At 43.9% G+C, this 15,559-nt stretch overlaps 1 protein-coding gene across 4 annotated transcripts in view; it reads right to left on the reverse strand.

The window, feature by feature from the left end:
* Positions 1 to 6,039: 6,039 nt before the first annotated feature.
* CHGB (chromogranin B) overlaps positions 6,040 to 15,559 on the reverse strand; it is a 128,967-nt gene continuing 119,447 nt past the window's right edge. For all 4 annotated transcript variants that reach the window (XM_064382249.1, XM_064382250.1, XM_012455408.2 and 1 more), the window contains 4 exons: positions 15,208 to 15,254; positions 14,628 to 14,721; positions 7,631 to 9,390; positions 6,040 to 6,430 (listed from right to left, as the gene is read on the reverse strand). In XM_064382249.1, the coding sequence (XP_064238319.1) occupies positions 6,353 to 6,430; positions 7,631 to 9,390; positions 14,628 to 14,721; positions 15,208 to 15,254 (1,979 nt within the window). In that variant the 3' untranslated portion in view covers positions 6,040 to 6,352. The remainder of the gene's footprint in view (positions 6,431 to 7,630; positions 9,391 to 14,627; positions 14,722 to 15,207; positions 15,255 to 15,559) is intronic.

Genomic DNA, 15,559 nt, shown 5'->3' on the forward strand with positions numbered 1-15,559 from the left:
TTTGCACACACATACATATGTATATAGATGATATATATACATAGATATATACACATACATGTGGAGACATAGATTGTACCACTTGTATGAATATATATATGCACGTGGAGACAGCCTGCAGTCTATGTCAAAGTTTTGTACAGGACTTAGAGCAGTTCTCGTTGTATTAGTGTCATTCCTTGTCAGATGTACTTAAAGTGCCTTTCTTGATTATGAATGTTGAAGAGCTCTGGCGTGATTACATGGTTATTCTTTCTAAGCTCTGAAAAACTCTAGTCAAATCATTTGCTCATCTGCTGTAGCAAAGAAAGTGTTTAGAATCAGACAAGGCTCTTGTTCATTTGAGAGATTTTGAGTCCTTTTTCCTAATTTCTATTAAAGAATAATAGAAATGCCAGGCGTGGTGGCTCAGGCCTGTAATCTCAACTCTTCAGGAGGCTGAGGCAAGCAGATAACCTGAAGTCAGGAGTTCAAGACCCGCCTGATAAACATGGTGAAACCCCATCTCTACTGAAAATAACAAAAATTAGCCGGGCACGGTGGCTAATGCCTGTAATCTCAGTTACTTGGGAGGCTGAGGCAGGAGAATGGCTTGAACCCTGGAGGCAGAGGTTGCAGTGAGCCGAGATCGTGCCATTGCACTCCAACCTGAATGATGAGTGAAACTCTTAAAAAAAAAAAGTTTGCTACTGTGAGTCATCTGACTGATGCCATCAGTGATGTCATGTTGGCTTTCAGCCGATTGTGACATATGGTCTGTGTATTGTAGAGAACGTGCCTGGATTGGCACCTCACAGAACATGTTGCAAGCTGTTGTCACACACATGTAGCTAGTCAAGATTGGACAAGGAGAACAGAAAACTTACCTGTATAGATTAGAATCAGTAGTGGCTGGTCTCCTGGTCACTAGTTTCCAAGTTGCGTTCCATTCCCTAAATGTGGTCTGAGTTCCCTGAGCAGGTCTGGGGTCAGAGCTACCAAGGCCCTGCATTCTCATGTTCCCTTTTGAACTCATCTTACCAATACCAACAGCAAATCTAATCTTTTTTTTTTTTTTTTCGTATTCATCTAGTTTACTTTATCTCTGAGTACAGCTGATTTAATTCTGTGGTTTGCAAACAGCATTGGTAAACTTAGAATCCCCTGGAGGGCTTGGTAAGCAGAGGCTGTTGGACCCTCCACCCCACAAAATAAGATTTCAGTACTTGTGGAGTGGGGCAGAGCATTTGCATTTCAAGTAGTTTCCAGGTGACATTGGTGCTGTCAGTCCAGGAACGACCCTTTGGGAACCACTATTGTGTGCGTGCACATCACCGGTACAGCTAAATGCAGGATGTTTTTGTCTTGTGTTTTAAATGGACATTCACCTTTGGAACAGATGAATGGATAATTTTATGATTTCTGGACATCTAGCCACCAGGAGAGTTATGTAGAATAGCACTTTAATGAATGGCAATCAAAATTTCAAAGAAATCATTTTGTAACATCCATCCTATTCCTCCATTGGACTAGGGTACTTAGCAATATAGCATGGCACCCATTACAGGGTGTTTTTTAGCTTAAAGGTACACTAGAATTGTATGAAGCAAATATTGGGTAATCGTTCATGCATTGGTTGTATATTGAAAAACCAAAAAATACAGTCTTTTCTCAATACATAGTGAAGTTTTGGAAAAAAAAAAAAAAAGTATGTGCATGTTGTTTTAAAGTGTTGCTTGTAAATATTGCAAGAACCATACTAAATACTAAAAAGCATGTCCTGAAAATCCATGGTCAAGATTCGCTTTGTCCTGATTTTGTAATGCATTTAGGTGCAGTGCTAGAAAGGAACAGTGTATCTAATAACTTTACTCGAAATACAGTGTTGCCTCTAGCTAGTATTAATTTTTGTAAAAAGGATTATAGATTTTTCTTGAACTTAACCTATGTAGCACTGGTCAGATGGTAAGAGACGTAAGTCCCTGAATAGCTACTTAAAAAGCAACTAGTAACCTTTTAACTACCTAATTAACATTTACTAGGCACCCACAGCTATTTGAGTTTTTATGAGGAAGGGCAAAATCTTTGAAGCGCAGGAAATTAATATCATACTCTACCCACTCCTTTTGGGAGGCCGTTATTCTATTAATAACGTGAGTTTTTTTGTTTGTTTTTGTTTTCTTGTTTTTTTTACTTTTAGCTGAGATATTAAGACTGGAAAGATTTTGACATTTCATTTTTGCTTTGACAGGTAACCAGGTGCTATGGATATTTCGTTTTGAAACAGAGGTAGATCAATCTGTTGGATATTTGGTCTACATAGTGTTATAATTCTAAGCCAGCAAACCTTAAAAAGTGGAGAAATTAATCCAGAGGAAATGATAGCAGACATTCTTTTGCCTTTTGGGAGTACTTTTCCTGAATCAAATGCTCAGGTGAGTAAGGTGGTCTCAGTTCAGTGCTCTCCTGTCACCTGTGAGTGACACAAAATAGGTATAAAATTAAATGATATAGGCCAGGCTTGTTGGCTCACATCTGTAACCCTAGCACTTTGGGAAGCCAAGGCGGATGAATCACTTAAAGTCAGGAGTTTGAGACCAGCTTGGCCAACATAGTGAAACCCCATTGCTACTAAAAAAAAAAAAAAAATAGCTGGACGTGGTGGCGGGCACCTATAATGCCAGCTACTCAGGAGGCCGAGGGAGGAGAATTGCTTGAACCTGGGAGGCAGAGGTTGCAGTGAGGCACTGCATTCCAGCCTGGGTAGCAGAGTGAGACTGTCTTATAAATGAATGAAAGAATGATATAAATTAAAGTTATATGGTAACAGATTCAAGAAAGAGAGGAGAGAAAAATAAGAAAGAACATGATTAATTTTAAATCAGGAGTCAGCAAATCTGGCCCACTAAAAATTTTTTGTATGGCCTCTAACCTAAAGAGGTTTTTACATTTTTAAGTGTCTGGAGCAGAAAAGTAAAATAATAATTTTGTGACATGGGAAAATTACATGAAATTCAAACAAGTTTTTTTGAAACACAACTACTCTAATGTGTTTATATATTGTCAATGGCTGCTTACACACTGTGGCAAAGTTGAATAATTGTGATACAGCCCATATGGCCCCAAAGCCTAAAATGCTCTCTGGGCGTTTGCAAAAAGTTTGCCGATTACTGATTTCAGTGGTGTGATGAGAGGGATTGCGGCACAGGTGGAAACAGGAGAACAGCACTTTGGAGCAGCCACAGTGGGGAGCGGGTTTGGTGTGAGCAGCAAGCAACGATGGACAGTCGTGTGACATCCAGAGCTCCTTCTCGGGTCTCTGCACCTATCAGCAGTGTTTGACACCGTCCGTCCCTCTCCTTGCCAGGCTTTTCCCCACTTGGCTTCTAGGATACCACTCTCTCCTGGTTTCCCTCGTACCTCTCCGGCCTTTCTGTATCTCTCTTGCTGGTTCCTTCTCATCTCTGAAACTTCTAAATGTTGGCATGCCTCAGGGCTCAGTACCTACACTCCTTCCTTTTCTTGTCTACACTCACTCCCTAGGGTGTTTGAGGGATTTGGGGACTGATCAAAGAGAAAGGTATGACCGCGAGATGGCAGCAGCACACACGTATTTTATTGGGTGATGGTGACACTGGCAGGTTTGCATGGGGGCAGGGGGATGTCCCTCACAACAAGAGTCTGTCCAAAGGCCACACTGTAAGTGTTGCTGCTCAGAAGGGGAGAAGAGAGAGCAAGGATACCCCCGAGGGAGAGGAGGGTCAGAAACAAGGCTTATGTGTCTAGGTGGTGGTGCATAGCAACACAGCGGAGAGTCTCTGGGTCAGGTAGCTCCAAAGGGCAGGGACGGCTTGAGGTTTGTTTTTTGTTTTTGGCTTTATTTTTCTGAGACAGGGTCTTACTCTGTCACCCAGGCTGGAGAGCAGTGGCATGATCTCAGCTCACTGCAACCTCCTCCTCCCAGGCTCAACTGATCCTCCCACCTCAGCCTCCCATGTAGCTGGGACTACAGGCACACGCCACCACACACAGCTTAATTTTTGTATTTTTAGTAAAGACAGGGTTTTACTATGTTGCCCAGGCTGGTCTTGAACTCCTGAGCTCAAGCAATCTGCCTGCCTTGGCCTTTTAAAGTGCCAGGATTACAAGCATGAGCCACCGCACTTGAGGTCTTATAACCACAAGGCTCTGTGTTATCAACAGCCAACGGTTACTGGGTGTAGTTTCACTGGGTATGTACCAGGAAGGCCCTCAATGGCTAAAAAATTGGCTTAAAATTGACTTATAATTTGCTTAAAATAATTGGATGTGTGAAAATTTGAGTTTGGCTTCCACGCTAATCAGTGTCAGCCTGCAGTGAAGAAATAAACAATCTATAAGCCAATACACAGAGGCCATCTTTGACTCTTTTATATAACTACTTGATCTCACCCAGTTGTAAGGCTTTAAATACCATGTCTATGATGATGACTCCCACATTTGGTCTTCAGCACAGGCCTTTTCCTCCAGCACCGGCTCATATACCCAGCTCAACAGCTCTGCTGGCTATCTATTCACGTCTCAAACTTAACAAGTTCAAATCTGAGCTCCCCATCTCTCCCCTCCTGAACCAGTCCCTCATGCAGTCTCCCCATCTGTTTTTCCAAGTGCTCAGGCCTAAAGCCGTGGTGTCCTCCTCTTGTTCCCTCAGGCCACACCAAACCCAGCAGCCCTACCTGTCAGCTCTGTCTCCAGAATAGATCTAGAATTCTGCCACTTCTCCCCGTTCCCAGTGCCACCACGCTGGACCCTGCTATCACAATAACCCAGCAAGGTGATTACAGTTCCCTCCTTCTTGGTTTCTGTGTTTCTGCCTTCACTTCCCCTACAGCCATCTTTCAGTCCAGCAGTCAGTGTCGTTATAAACGTACAGCAAATCCTATCAGTCATTCACTGAGAACTCACCAATTGCAAAAGCAAAAGTCCTTACCAGGACCCACAGAGAGCCCTGCGTGACCTAGCCCCTGCTGCCTCTCAAAGCTCACCTTCTCTGACGGTCTCCCTCTGGCCTCTTGTTCTTCTTCAGATATGCCAAACATTCCCGACCCAGGGCCTATACCTGCTATTCCCTCTGCCTGAAACGTCCTTCCCCCAGGTGTCCACATTGCTCATGCCTTTTCTTTAGGTCTTTCATCGACAGATACTTTCTCAGTGAGGAATGTCATGTATCTGAGTGTCGGGATCCTGGACTGCAGAATTGTAATTACTACAGTTAATTAATTATTGCAGCACCTGAAATCTCCTGATTATAAAGTGTGTGTGTGTGTGTGTGTGTGTGTGTGTGTGTGTGTGTTGAGATGGAGTTTCGCTCTTGTGCCCAGGCTAGAGTGCAGTGGTGCCATTTGGCTCACTGCAACCTCCACCTCACTGCAGCCTCAACTTCCAGGGCTCAAGTGATCCTCCTGCCTCAGCCTCCTGAGTAGCTGGGACTACAGGTGCACATCACTATGCCTGGCTAATTTTTATAGAGATGGGGTTTTGCCACATTGTCTAGGCTGGTCTCGAACTCCTGAGCTCAAGCAAACCACCCACCTTGACCTCCCAAAGTGCTAGGGTTACAAGTGTGAGCCACCATGCCTAGCCTCTATCTTCTTAAGGAGTAGAAATCTGACAAGATCTTAGGGACCAGAGATCTGTCTGGACAGGCCAGATGTTTTCACTCCCACCCCAGAATTCTTCCCATTATCCACGCTTTCTTCTCAGCCCTGAAAAATGATCTCTGGCTGGCTACTTCTAGAGCTCTTTAGATAATATAATTTTCAAAGTAATATCTTATGATTGTTTTTGAAACAGGTTCTTCAAGCCTAGGTAATCTCTTTCAGCATGGGGAAGCAGATGTCTTTTTCCAATCTATTTCTCTTTATATCCTGCACATTACTTCAAAAGGTTTGCTTTTTTATTCTATTATGCATCCAAAAACCAACAAATCCTAGGGCCATCTTTTGCAATTTACTTCAAAGAATAGATTCGAAAAGTCACACTCCTCCCTCTTTGCCCAAAGGAAGCCAAGAACAATGAAGCTTTTGGTCTCAGGTGAATCTTTTATTATTTCCAACTGAGACAAACATTTTTCCAAAGAGAGTAGCACAGTCATTGTCACAAGCATGTTAATATGTCTATTTTGCAAAAAAGAATATGCTACAAAGTCATGCTATTCACATTTTCAATAGCATTCTGGCAAAAATTAAAGACATTTCCAGTTACGTCAAACACGGAATGAATAGTAAGTTCTACTTTCTGCCCTTGGATAGATAAATGGTGTCTTTCAGTGAAGTGGTAAAAAACAGGTCATGCAAGGGCTGCTTCTTAACACTGCCCACTGCTCCAATGACAGTCAGCCCCTTTGGCTGAATTTCTCAGCTATCTTCTGTAGTTCCAAATCCATTGCAGCTAAGTTTTCAAGTTCTTTTTCCTGGAAAATACAGAAATGTGGAGGCATGAGGTCCCAAACTGATTTGTTTTGCTGTAGTTTGATGGAGTATGAACGGAAAGGGGAATTTTAGGCATGTTAAAAGCTGCATTTATCAACCTACATCAGTAACTCAAAGTTTGGTCCCCTGACCAGTGGCATCAGCCAGGAACTTGTCAGAAATGCAGATTTTGGGGTCTCACCTGGGACCTACTAAATGAGAAACTCTGGGGGCTAGGAATCCCTCAATGAGCCTGATGTACATTCAACTTTGAGAAGCACCAACCTACATAATCAATATTAGGAAAAAAACATTGTTTGCCTAGGTACAGCTCCAATAGTGTTACCTCTCCCAGATATAAATTTCTGACTGCAGGAGGGCTTGAAATAATATAGATAGCAAAGTAAATAGTCTAGAAAGTAAATTTCTCTATCACCTATTCTCCCTACCTCAGAGAGTGATGAACAGTCAGATGACCAAGGGGAAGATAACAGAACAGTAGTTGTCAACCTTGGCTGAACGCTGCAACCATCTGGAAGCTTTAAAATATCCTGATGACCAGGCAGCACCCTAGGCACCAAGTAGACAGAATCTCTGATGCTGGGTTCCAAATAAAGTAATTTCTCAAGCTCTCCAGGTGACCCCAGTGTGCAAACAAGGTTGAGAAGCAGTGCAACTGAGTGAGTGGGCAAGGATGTGGACGATGGCTAGAGGTAGGTGGAAACTGACCCCCAAGGTGGCCTCCACTCCATTACTAGGGCACTATTTTCTTCTCTATTCTTTTCTTTTTTTTGAGACGGAGTTTCACTCTGTTGTCCAGGCTGGAGCATAATGGTGTGATCTCGGCTCACTGCAACTCCCCCTCCTGGGTTCAAGTGATTCTCTTGCCTCAGCCTCCCAAGTAGCTAAGATTACAGGTACCCGCTACCATGCCCAGCTAATTTTTGTATATTTAGTAGACCCAGGGTTTCAACATGTTGATCAGGCTGGTCTTGAATGCCTAATCTCAGGTGATCCACCCGCCTCGGCCTCCCAAAGTGCTGGGATTACAGGTGTGAGCTGCCACGCCCGGCCCCACTAGGGCACATTTTCATAGTGATTAATTCCCACCAATTTCTCCCCATTAATATAGGATAGTCTTGAACATAATGTACTAGCATTGACCAAAGTAAGTAATTTTAAACAGAAGCCCCACACTGTACCTCATCCTCTGTCAGAACTCTCTGGTCAGGCCTGTCCTTTTCATTTTCTGCCTCTTGGAGGGTGCTCATCGGCTCCTCAGAATCATAGAAGTCTGGAAACTCAGCTGACTTCTTCCTGTAGTGAAGCAGCTGGTCCAGTTGGGCCACCCTGTCATACTGCCTTTTTAGGTCCAGCTTGGGGACCCTGGCGAGGTTTCTCTTCTCATACCCCCAGTTCACATCCTCCGAGAAGGGCTTTTTCTCCCACCAGTCATAGTTGTATTCTGGGAAGAAATTCTTCTCATTCAAGGTCAGCTCATTTTCCTCTTCACCCTCGAGAAAATTATCATCCATGTTGTCTCTTCTTTCAAAATGGCTGCTCTGCCACTGGAGAGGGTCGTAGTATGGGTTGAACAGTTCCCCTAATCTCTTCCTCTTTTCAGCCGTGTGATGGGAGCCATATTGTTTCTCTTGAAACCTAGCTTCCTCCCTGTTTTCTCTAGTGTCCTGCAGGTTTCCCTGCTGCTGCCACTTCCCTTGGGCCCCTTCCTCACCATAGTTGAGGTAATTTCTGTCCAGCTCTTTCCATGCACCTTGTGGATGCCTCCTTGCCTTGTCCATCTGGCTTTCTTGGACATGGTGGTGTCCTTCACCCAAGAACCTTTTCTCTTCTCTGGTGTCAGACATGAAATAGGCACGTGGCTCCCCTCCCCTACCTCTGTGATGGCGTCCCTTTCCCTGCTCTTGGCCCCTCTCTTCCTCACTTTCTTCACCATATCCATGTGCCATCTTATCGAGCTCTAAGCTGGGGTAGTTTCTCTTGTCCTCCTCCCAACTCTCCTCACTCTGAGGCCGTGGAGCCTCGTATTCCTCACTTCCTCTGCCCCTATAGCGCTCCCCCTCCAGGTCCTCGGAGTCCTGGATGCCTGGATAACTCTTTACTTCTCCATATTCGGGTTCTTCCTCTGAAGCCCTGTAGTGGGTTGAATGGTGGTCCCTCCTTTCCCCTAAACTGGCCATGCCGACGTTTGACTCCTGAGATTCCTCCAGGGGGTGTCCCCTTTCCTCAGAGGGAAGACTTTCTCCTTGAGAGGACCTGTCAGGCCTGCTCCTCCCATGGTGGTGTCTGGGCCTCATGCGTCGTTTGGCCACCTGAGAGGTGGCATCTTCCTCACCTTCCTCAGATTCTTCCTGGCTTTGGGGTTGGCCTTTAGACTCCTGGGGCTGTTTTTCCTGGCTCCCTGCCTCCTCTCCGCTCTCCTGGTTATTCTTCTCCCGGCTATGCGTCTTCTCCTCAGAGTGCCCGACAGCATGTGTATCAGATCTGGCCACTAAATCCTCTTTTTTTGTAGCTGAAGCCTGGTTTCTTTCATTGAGAAAAGCATTTCGTGTCTCTCCTGGCTCTTCAGGGTGTTTCTCTTCACTGCCATCTTCCCCTCGCTCCCCTTTTTGGTAGTTCTCTTCCTCCTCCTCCTCCTCATCCTCTCTCTCGTTCTTCTCAGAATGGCTCGTCTTTGCTTCTTCAGAGACTTGGCTGTCAGAGGGATAGAGGCTCCGCTGGGGCTCATCCACTCGCTCTCGGCTGTGCCCACCTCCCTCTGCCCATGGCTCTGTGTCTGCCTTTATCGGGCCTTGAGTGTCCTTCTCTGATGGGGCTCCTGCCTCCTCCCTACTGGAGGGCCCGTGGGCTTCTGAGGCATCAGCTGGATCTCTTAACAATCTTACTTCAAACTTCGTGTTTTCATTTTCAGCTGTCTCTTTGTCTTTGACCTCTTTTCTACCTATAATGAAAAAGAGTAGTTATAACTTCAGAATTGCTTGTGATTCGACAAGAACTAGCCTCAGTAATCACTACAAATCCTGGGGACACTGAAAATTGCTTGAATAATTATTTAACTTAATGAAGAATATACTCAGATTCCTCCTGAAAGTAAATGCTATGAAAGCTCCTTGACTGTGTTTAGTAATCAATTGTCTGTATGTTTATCTCTTCAGAATACCCAACCAGCTTCTCTCATTGGTGCTACCAGTGATCAAATTGAAATCCAGATAAAGATTTATGAAATATTAGAATTTAGAAGCAGAAAACATCTTAGAATTCATCTAATCCAGTCCAACCTCTTCTTTTTGAAGACATTGAGACTCAGCATGGTATAATCCAAGACCATTCTTTCCATATTTTCTCCAAGTAGGAGTTAAAAAGTTAGCATTATGTGAACGGCTCTACCAAAAATCCAACTAGATAATTAGCCAGAATAAGAAATAGCAAGATTCAAAGGAGGATTTAAACATTTGAAATGATCAGTTTATATCAGACTTTCGTTATCCAATCACCTGTGGACTCCACCTTGCAGTATGTGATACATAATTCAGTAGCTGGTGATAAAAAGGGTGTACATTTCTTCCCTGAGAAAACTGCACATCAGTGGAAAGGGCCATTCCTTCTTTCACTCAGGTTCCATCCACCCAACATGTTCTCAGATGTTGAGGACAAACTTCAGTATACTGAGTTATCTTTGTGTTTCCTGAGTCAGAGTAGATGGTATAACTGATATTTTAATTGAATGCTGTTCTTGCCCATGTTTTCCAAATATCAATAGCTCCCTTACTAAATCCTCCTGACCTCAAGGGCACCCCATGAAAGGAGATATGCAGTTGGCACTGTCTCAGTTGTTAGCTAAGAGGGCTTGGATTTCAACCTATGTCACAGAGTTCAGATAAAACCCCTGAAGCCAAGACCACTAACAGCTCTGGGTCTACACTGCAGGTGCCATAAGCCCAAGTGCTGTTGGGCACTTGAAATATGGCTGGCCCAATCTGAGACATGCTATATATATGTAAGCTACACATCAGACTTCCGAGAATAAAGAATAATGTGAAATAATCTCAACAATTTTTACATCATTATATGTTGAAATAATATTTTGGATGTATTGGATAATATATATTTCAAATAGATTAGCTATATAAAATGTATTAGAAAAAATATTGGATTAAAATAAAATATATTATTGAAATTAATTTCCATACAATCTCTTTTTACTTTTTTAAATATGGCTACTATAAAATTTGAAATTATATTTGTGGCTCACAATATATTTCTATTGGGTGGCACTGATGAGTCATTTTGAACTGATATTTGCAAAATGGAAAAAAATTGATTTATTTTGTAAAAACGTCCAAGAAATAGTGGACTGTCTGTACCTCTCTGTTTCAAGCCCAGCCTGACATGATAATAATAATCTCATGTTTATGAGGCAAAAGAAATGTCCCTGACCTTTTCCACACATCTGAGGGAAGACCCATCTTCACCAGTCTCTTTGCCTCTTTTGTTTTTGTTTTTTTTAAAGACGGGGCTTCACCATGTTGGTGAGGCTGCTCTTTAACTCCCGACCTCAGGTGATTCACCCGCCTCAGCCTCCAAAGTGCTTGGATTATAGGCGTGAGCCACCATGCCTGGCGTCTTTGCCTCTTAAAAGCCAGTGGTGGTACATATGGCATTGAGGCATGGCTAGCCAGAGGGCACAGTGAAGCAAGCGTGGTGGCTCTGGGCAGTGCAATGACTAAATGTTTGTGTGCTTCCAAAATTTCGAAGCCCTAATCCTCAATGTGATAGCATGTGGAGGTGGGGCCTCTGAAGGTAATCAGGTCATCAGGGTAGAACCCTTACAATGGGATTAGTGCCCTAAGAAGGGAGATATAAGAAAGAGATGATTTCTTTCTCCACCAGATGAGGATACTGTGAGAGAAGACAGCTATCTACAAGCCAGGAAGTGGGCCCTCATCAGACACTCTGATCTTGAACTTCCAACCTCTACAACTATGAAAAATAAATGTTGGTTATTTAAGCCATCCAATCTATGGTATTTGATATAGCAGCCTGAGCTGACTAAGATAGACAAGATAATAATGTCATTCTGAGAGTCAGTTGAAATAGAGCTGATCAGACAAGGTCTCAGCCTCCAGGGGCAGAGTCACTGTGGCCTCTTCCCTATTGCCTACCAGTTTGTGAGTCTTAAGTGTCAGGAACAGAAGTATTTTTATTTTTTCCCAATTAAATATGTACTGCCTGAGCAGCATGTGCCTGAGGCTTAGCACTTCCTACTAAATTTAGCTTTAAGCCCCCGCAGGTGAGCCTGGAAGAGGTCTGTGATTAGCAGCACACACTCATCATCAATCTGTAAAACCAAGGTGTGAAGCTCACTCTTTCAAGCAAAAAGAGGGAAATGCATCTGTCATGTTGTAAGGATGACCTGATCAACCCTAGTCAAAGATATTCTTGTATCTATTGAGAAACTGGACTGTCTTCCCTGAGGTCTCTTAAACCCATAAAACAATGATTCTGTCCTACTTCCCAAATATTCATTTGCTCAGTGAGTATATGCTGACTCAGAGACATGCAGGTAAGAGTGGGAGTGGAGATGGGCCTGGGGTGGACAGAGGCTGTAGAAAGGCATTCGTCCAACCAGTTGGCCAAAAACTCCACCAGTTTTCTGATCAGTTAGGATATGCCAACAAGAGAGAGAAAACTAGAATAGAATAAAAGTTGCAAACTGGTGCCTAAGAGGTGAATTCTATTTTACCTAAATAGCAGTTTTAGTACGTTGGAATTCAGAGGCGATACGAAAATACCAGGAGATGTCTTTTAAAAATCAAAATTTAAACTTCTTTTGAAAAATCCTAAGATCTGCTGGGCGCAGTGGCTCACGCCTGTAATCCCAGCACTTTGGGAGGCCAAGGTGTCAGATCACCTGAGGTCAGGAGTTCGAGACCAGCCTGGCCAACATGGCCAAACCCTGACTCTATTAAAAATGCAAAAATTAGCTGGGCATCATGGTGTGCACCTGTAATCCCAGCTACACAGGAGGCTGAGGCAGGAGAATCGCTGGAACCCTGGGGGACAGAGGCTGCAGTGAGCCAAGATTGCACCACTGTACTTCAGTCTGGGCGAGACAGAGCAAGACTTCGTCTCAAAATAAAAAAAAAGAATCTCAAGATCTGACAGCAGAGTCTGTATTTCTCCATAATGGGATTAGAGCTGAGAAGTATCTGCTCCCCCTCAGAAAAGGCATGTGCCCCCCAGTCTGTGAGTCACTTCCTGTCCTGCCTTACTCCTTTGTGTTATTTATCTGTCTAGCTCTGGCTGGTGTTTAAGGCTCAACCACAGAGGAGCTCTTAAACCTTCCCCATCTCAGCATTCTGTCACTCTCTGGGTATAACATCTCCAGGGTCCTTAGATACATGGGTCATTTGATTTTTTTCCCAGTTTCCCTACGTCTTGCTCAACAGACATCAAAAGACCCCAGGGCATAATGAGGGCTGGAGCAGAGGCTAGAGTTACTATGCAGTAATCTAAGGGCTAAGATCATCTTGGCAGGCAGTCCTAGGCAACTTTTCCTAAGCAATTGTGGTTCTTTGGTGACCCGACAGGACAGACCCCTCACTTTTGCATTGGTCTAGTAAACAAAGGAAGGGAAAGGCCTCAGGTTACTCTTTTGGCCAATCACTATTTGCTTTTCACTATTTCATGCACGAGGGCTCATGTGTAGCAATAGCCAAGAGTGTCTTGTCTGGCAGTGAGAGTTGGTTTTTTGTTTGTTTGTTTCTGAGATGGAATCTCACTCTGCCACCCAGGCTGTGCCCAGGCTGAAGCATAATGGCACAATCAATGTGCCCTCTGCCTCCCAGGTTCTAGCAATTCTCCTGCCTCAGCCTCCCAAGTAGCTGTGATTACAGGCACCTGCCTCCATGCCCGGCTAGTTTTTGTATTTTCAGTAGAGATGGGGTTTAACTATGTTGGCCAGGCTGGTGGCAATGAGAGATTTTTTTTTTTTTTTTTTTTGACGACGCCTCACTCTGTCACCCAGGCTAGAGTGCAATCTCTGCCTACCGGGTTCAAGCTATTCTCCTGTCTCAGCCTCCCAAGTAGTGGAATTACAGGCACCTGCCACCACGCCTGGCCAATTTTTTTGTATTTTTAGTGGAGATGGGGTTTCACCATGTTGGCCAGGCTAGTCTTTAACTCCTGACCTCAGGTGATCCGCCTGCCTTGGCCTCCCAAAGTGCTGGGATTACAAGTGTAAGCCACCATAACCAGCTGAGAAATTTTTAAAGGTGAAAAAATAGGATAAAATCTACTGTTCCCAGCCTGACTAAAAGTTTAAAAGTAGAGGACAGCATTGAAGAGGGCGGTGTTTTCTGGATTTGTTTGAATCAGTTTGGCATCATGCATAACAGAGACTGCATAGTCTTGTGAAATTGACCTCATACTGTCAGTTTCCAATGGATGCTGCTTATATCACTGTTGGAATTTTATTTTCAGCAGAAATGGTTTCATATTGAGAACACTTTCATAGACTCAGAAAGCCATTAGTTGCCTCACTGGAATGCTTTGCCTCTACCTGAAACCTTTCCAGTTCTCAGGCCTGGAATGCCTGGTACCATTTGGTGGCACCTTCTATTCTAGTAAGCTGTGCATTAAACTATCTTAGCTAATTTGTTGTGTAAATAGGCCAGAAATTTTAAGTCACCTTCTAAGCTTCCTGCTTCCCACTGTCAAAAGAGTAAAAGGCAAAGAGAAGAATGATTTTTAAATCTCCCTCTATCATCTTCCAGCACTTCTAGAAACCCCTCCTCATCTAATCACAAACCAGCATTTCCCACACCTCCCTCCACCCAAATGAAGTCCTGTCCTAAAAATCCAAAATATGGAACTAAGGAATTTAAGAATGGATAGACGTCCGAAAGACTATCATTGGGTTCAACTCCTTCATTTCACTTTGAGGAAATAAACCTAGAGAGGCAAAGGGCCTTTCCCATAGTCACACAGCTGCAAAATGGTAAAGCAGGAACAAGGAGTCATATCACTGTCTCCCAGATACTGGCCTAGTCAATCCACACTCTTCCTACTGTATTATGCCCCCAGGTCATTTGTAGATAAAGTGGAAGGTGATGTGGAGGGAGTAGGAACAAGGATCACTGCAGCGACAAAGATCTGCCCGCAGTGCGGGACACTTACCCTTCTTCAGGACTTGGCGGCACTCAGGGGTGATGGGTGGAGCACTGGACTTCGACAAGGCATTTGAGAGGACCTCAATGATGCAGCGAGTCACCTGGAGAAACACCCAAAAGCAGGTTGGAGAAGGTGGTGTCACTGGATGACAGACTACTCAACCCAGAGCTGCTGTCAAGGAAGGCTTGACTACGTGACCTGCGCTGATGCAGTATTTCTTAGGGTGGAGATACAGATGTACAGAAACAGAATGAAATCTTCCAAACCTCTACACAGAACAATGCAAGAAAGCACTGAGTTGGAATTATCTGGAGAAGGGAAATAAATGTCCATTTCCAAACCAATGGCACAGCTATCCTCGGGGGTGCTAAACCATCTTGACAGGAGATAGGGGCTCAGTGCAGGAGGGGCATCCCTTGCCCACATTCTGTCAGGGATGAAAACCTGGCTTCCTGGCTTTGTAAGATTATGTTTTGTGTGTGTGTGCATGTGCACATGTGCATGTGTTTGGTTTGGTATAATAGGGACTGGGAGAATCTAGAGTCTAGATACAAGTCTAGATTCTAAGATTGACATTGCAACTTACCATTTCTTCATTGTGGTTCCTGTTATCCACTGGCATGGAATTGACAGCTTTGAAGGAGAAAAAGAATGGAAAATAACTTGGGTTGGTTTTTGGAAGCTGTGTGACCTCAGACTCACAAAATCACCCCACATGAGTTGTTGTTTTCCCCCCTGGCGATGTCTTAAATATATATGGAAACAAATGCTATTTTAGATCCAGTATACATCTGCCATGTTCTTAACATGATTGCAAACAGTGTGGAGGAAGAGAAACACAATGTTGATATGAAGGCATAAACGAGCTTGTTCAGGCAAAGGCCTTGTGGGTAAAAAATAAGGTGATTAATCATTATAATCAAATCTTGACCACAGAC

Source organism: Aotus nancymaae, unplaced genomic scaffold (assembly GCF_030222135.1).
Source record: "Aotus nancymaae isolate 86718 unplaced genomic scaffold, 86718_ANA_hifiasm-v0.15.2.pri h1tg000029l, whole genome shotgun sequence".
NCBI classification, from domain to species: domain Eukaryota; kingdom Metazoa; phylum Chordata; class Mammalia; order Primates; family Aotidae; genus Aotus; species Aotus nancymaae.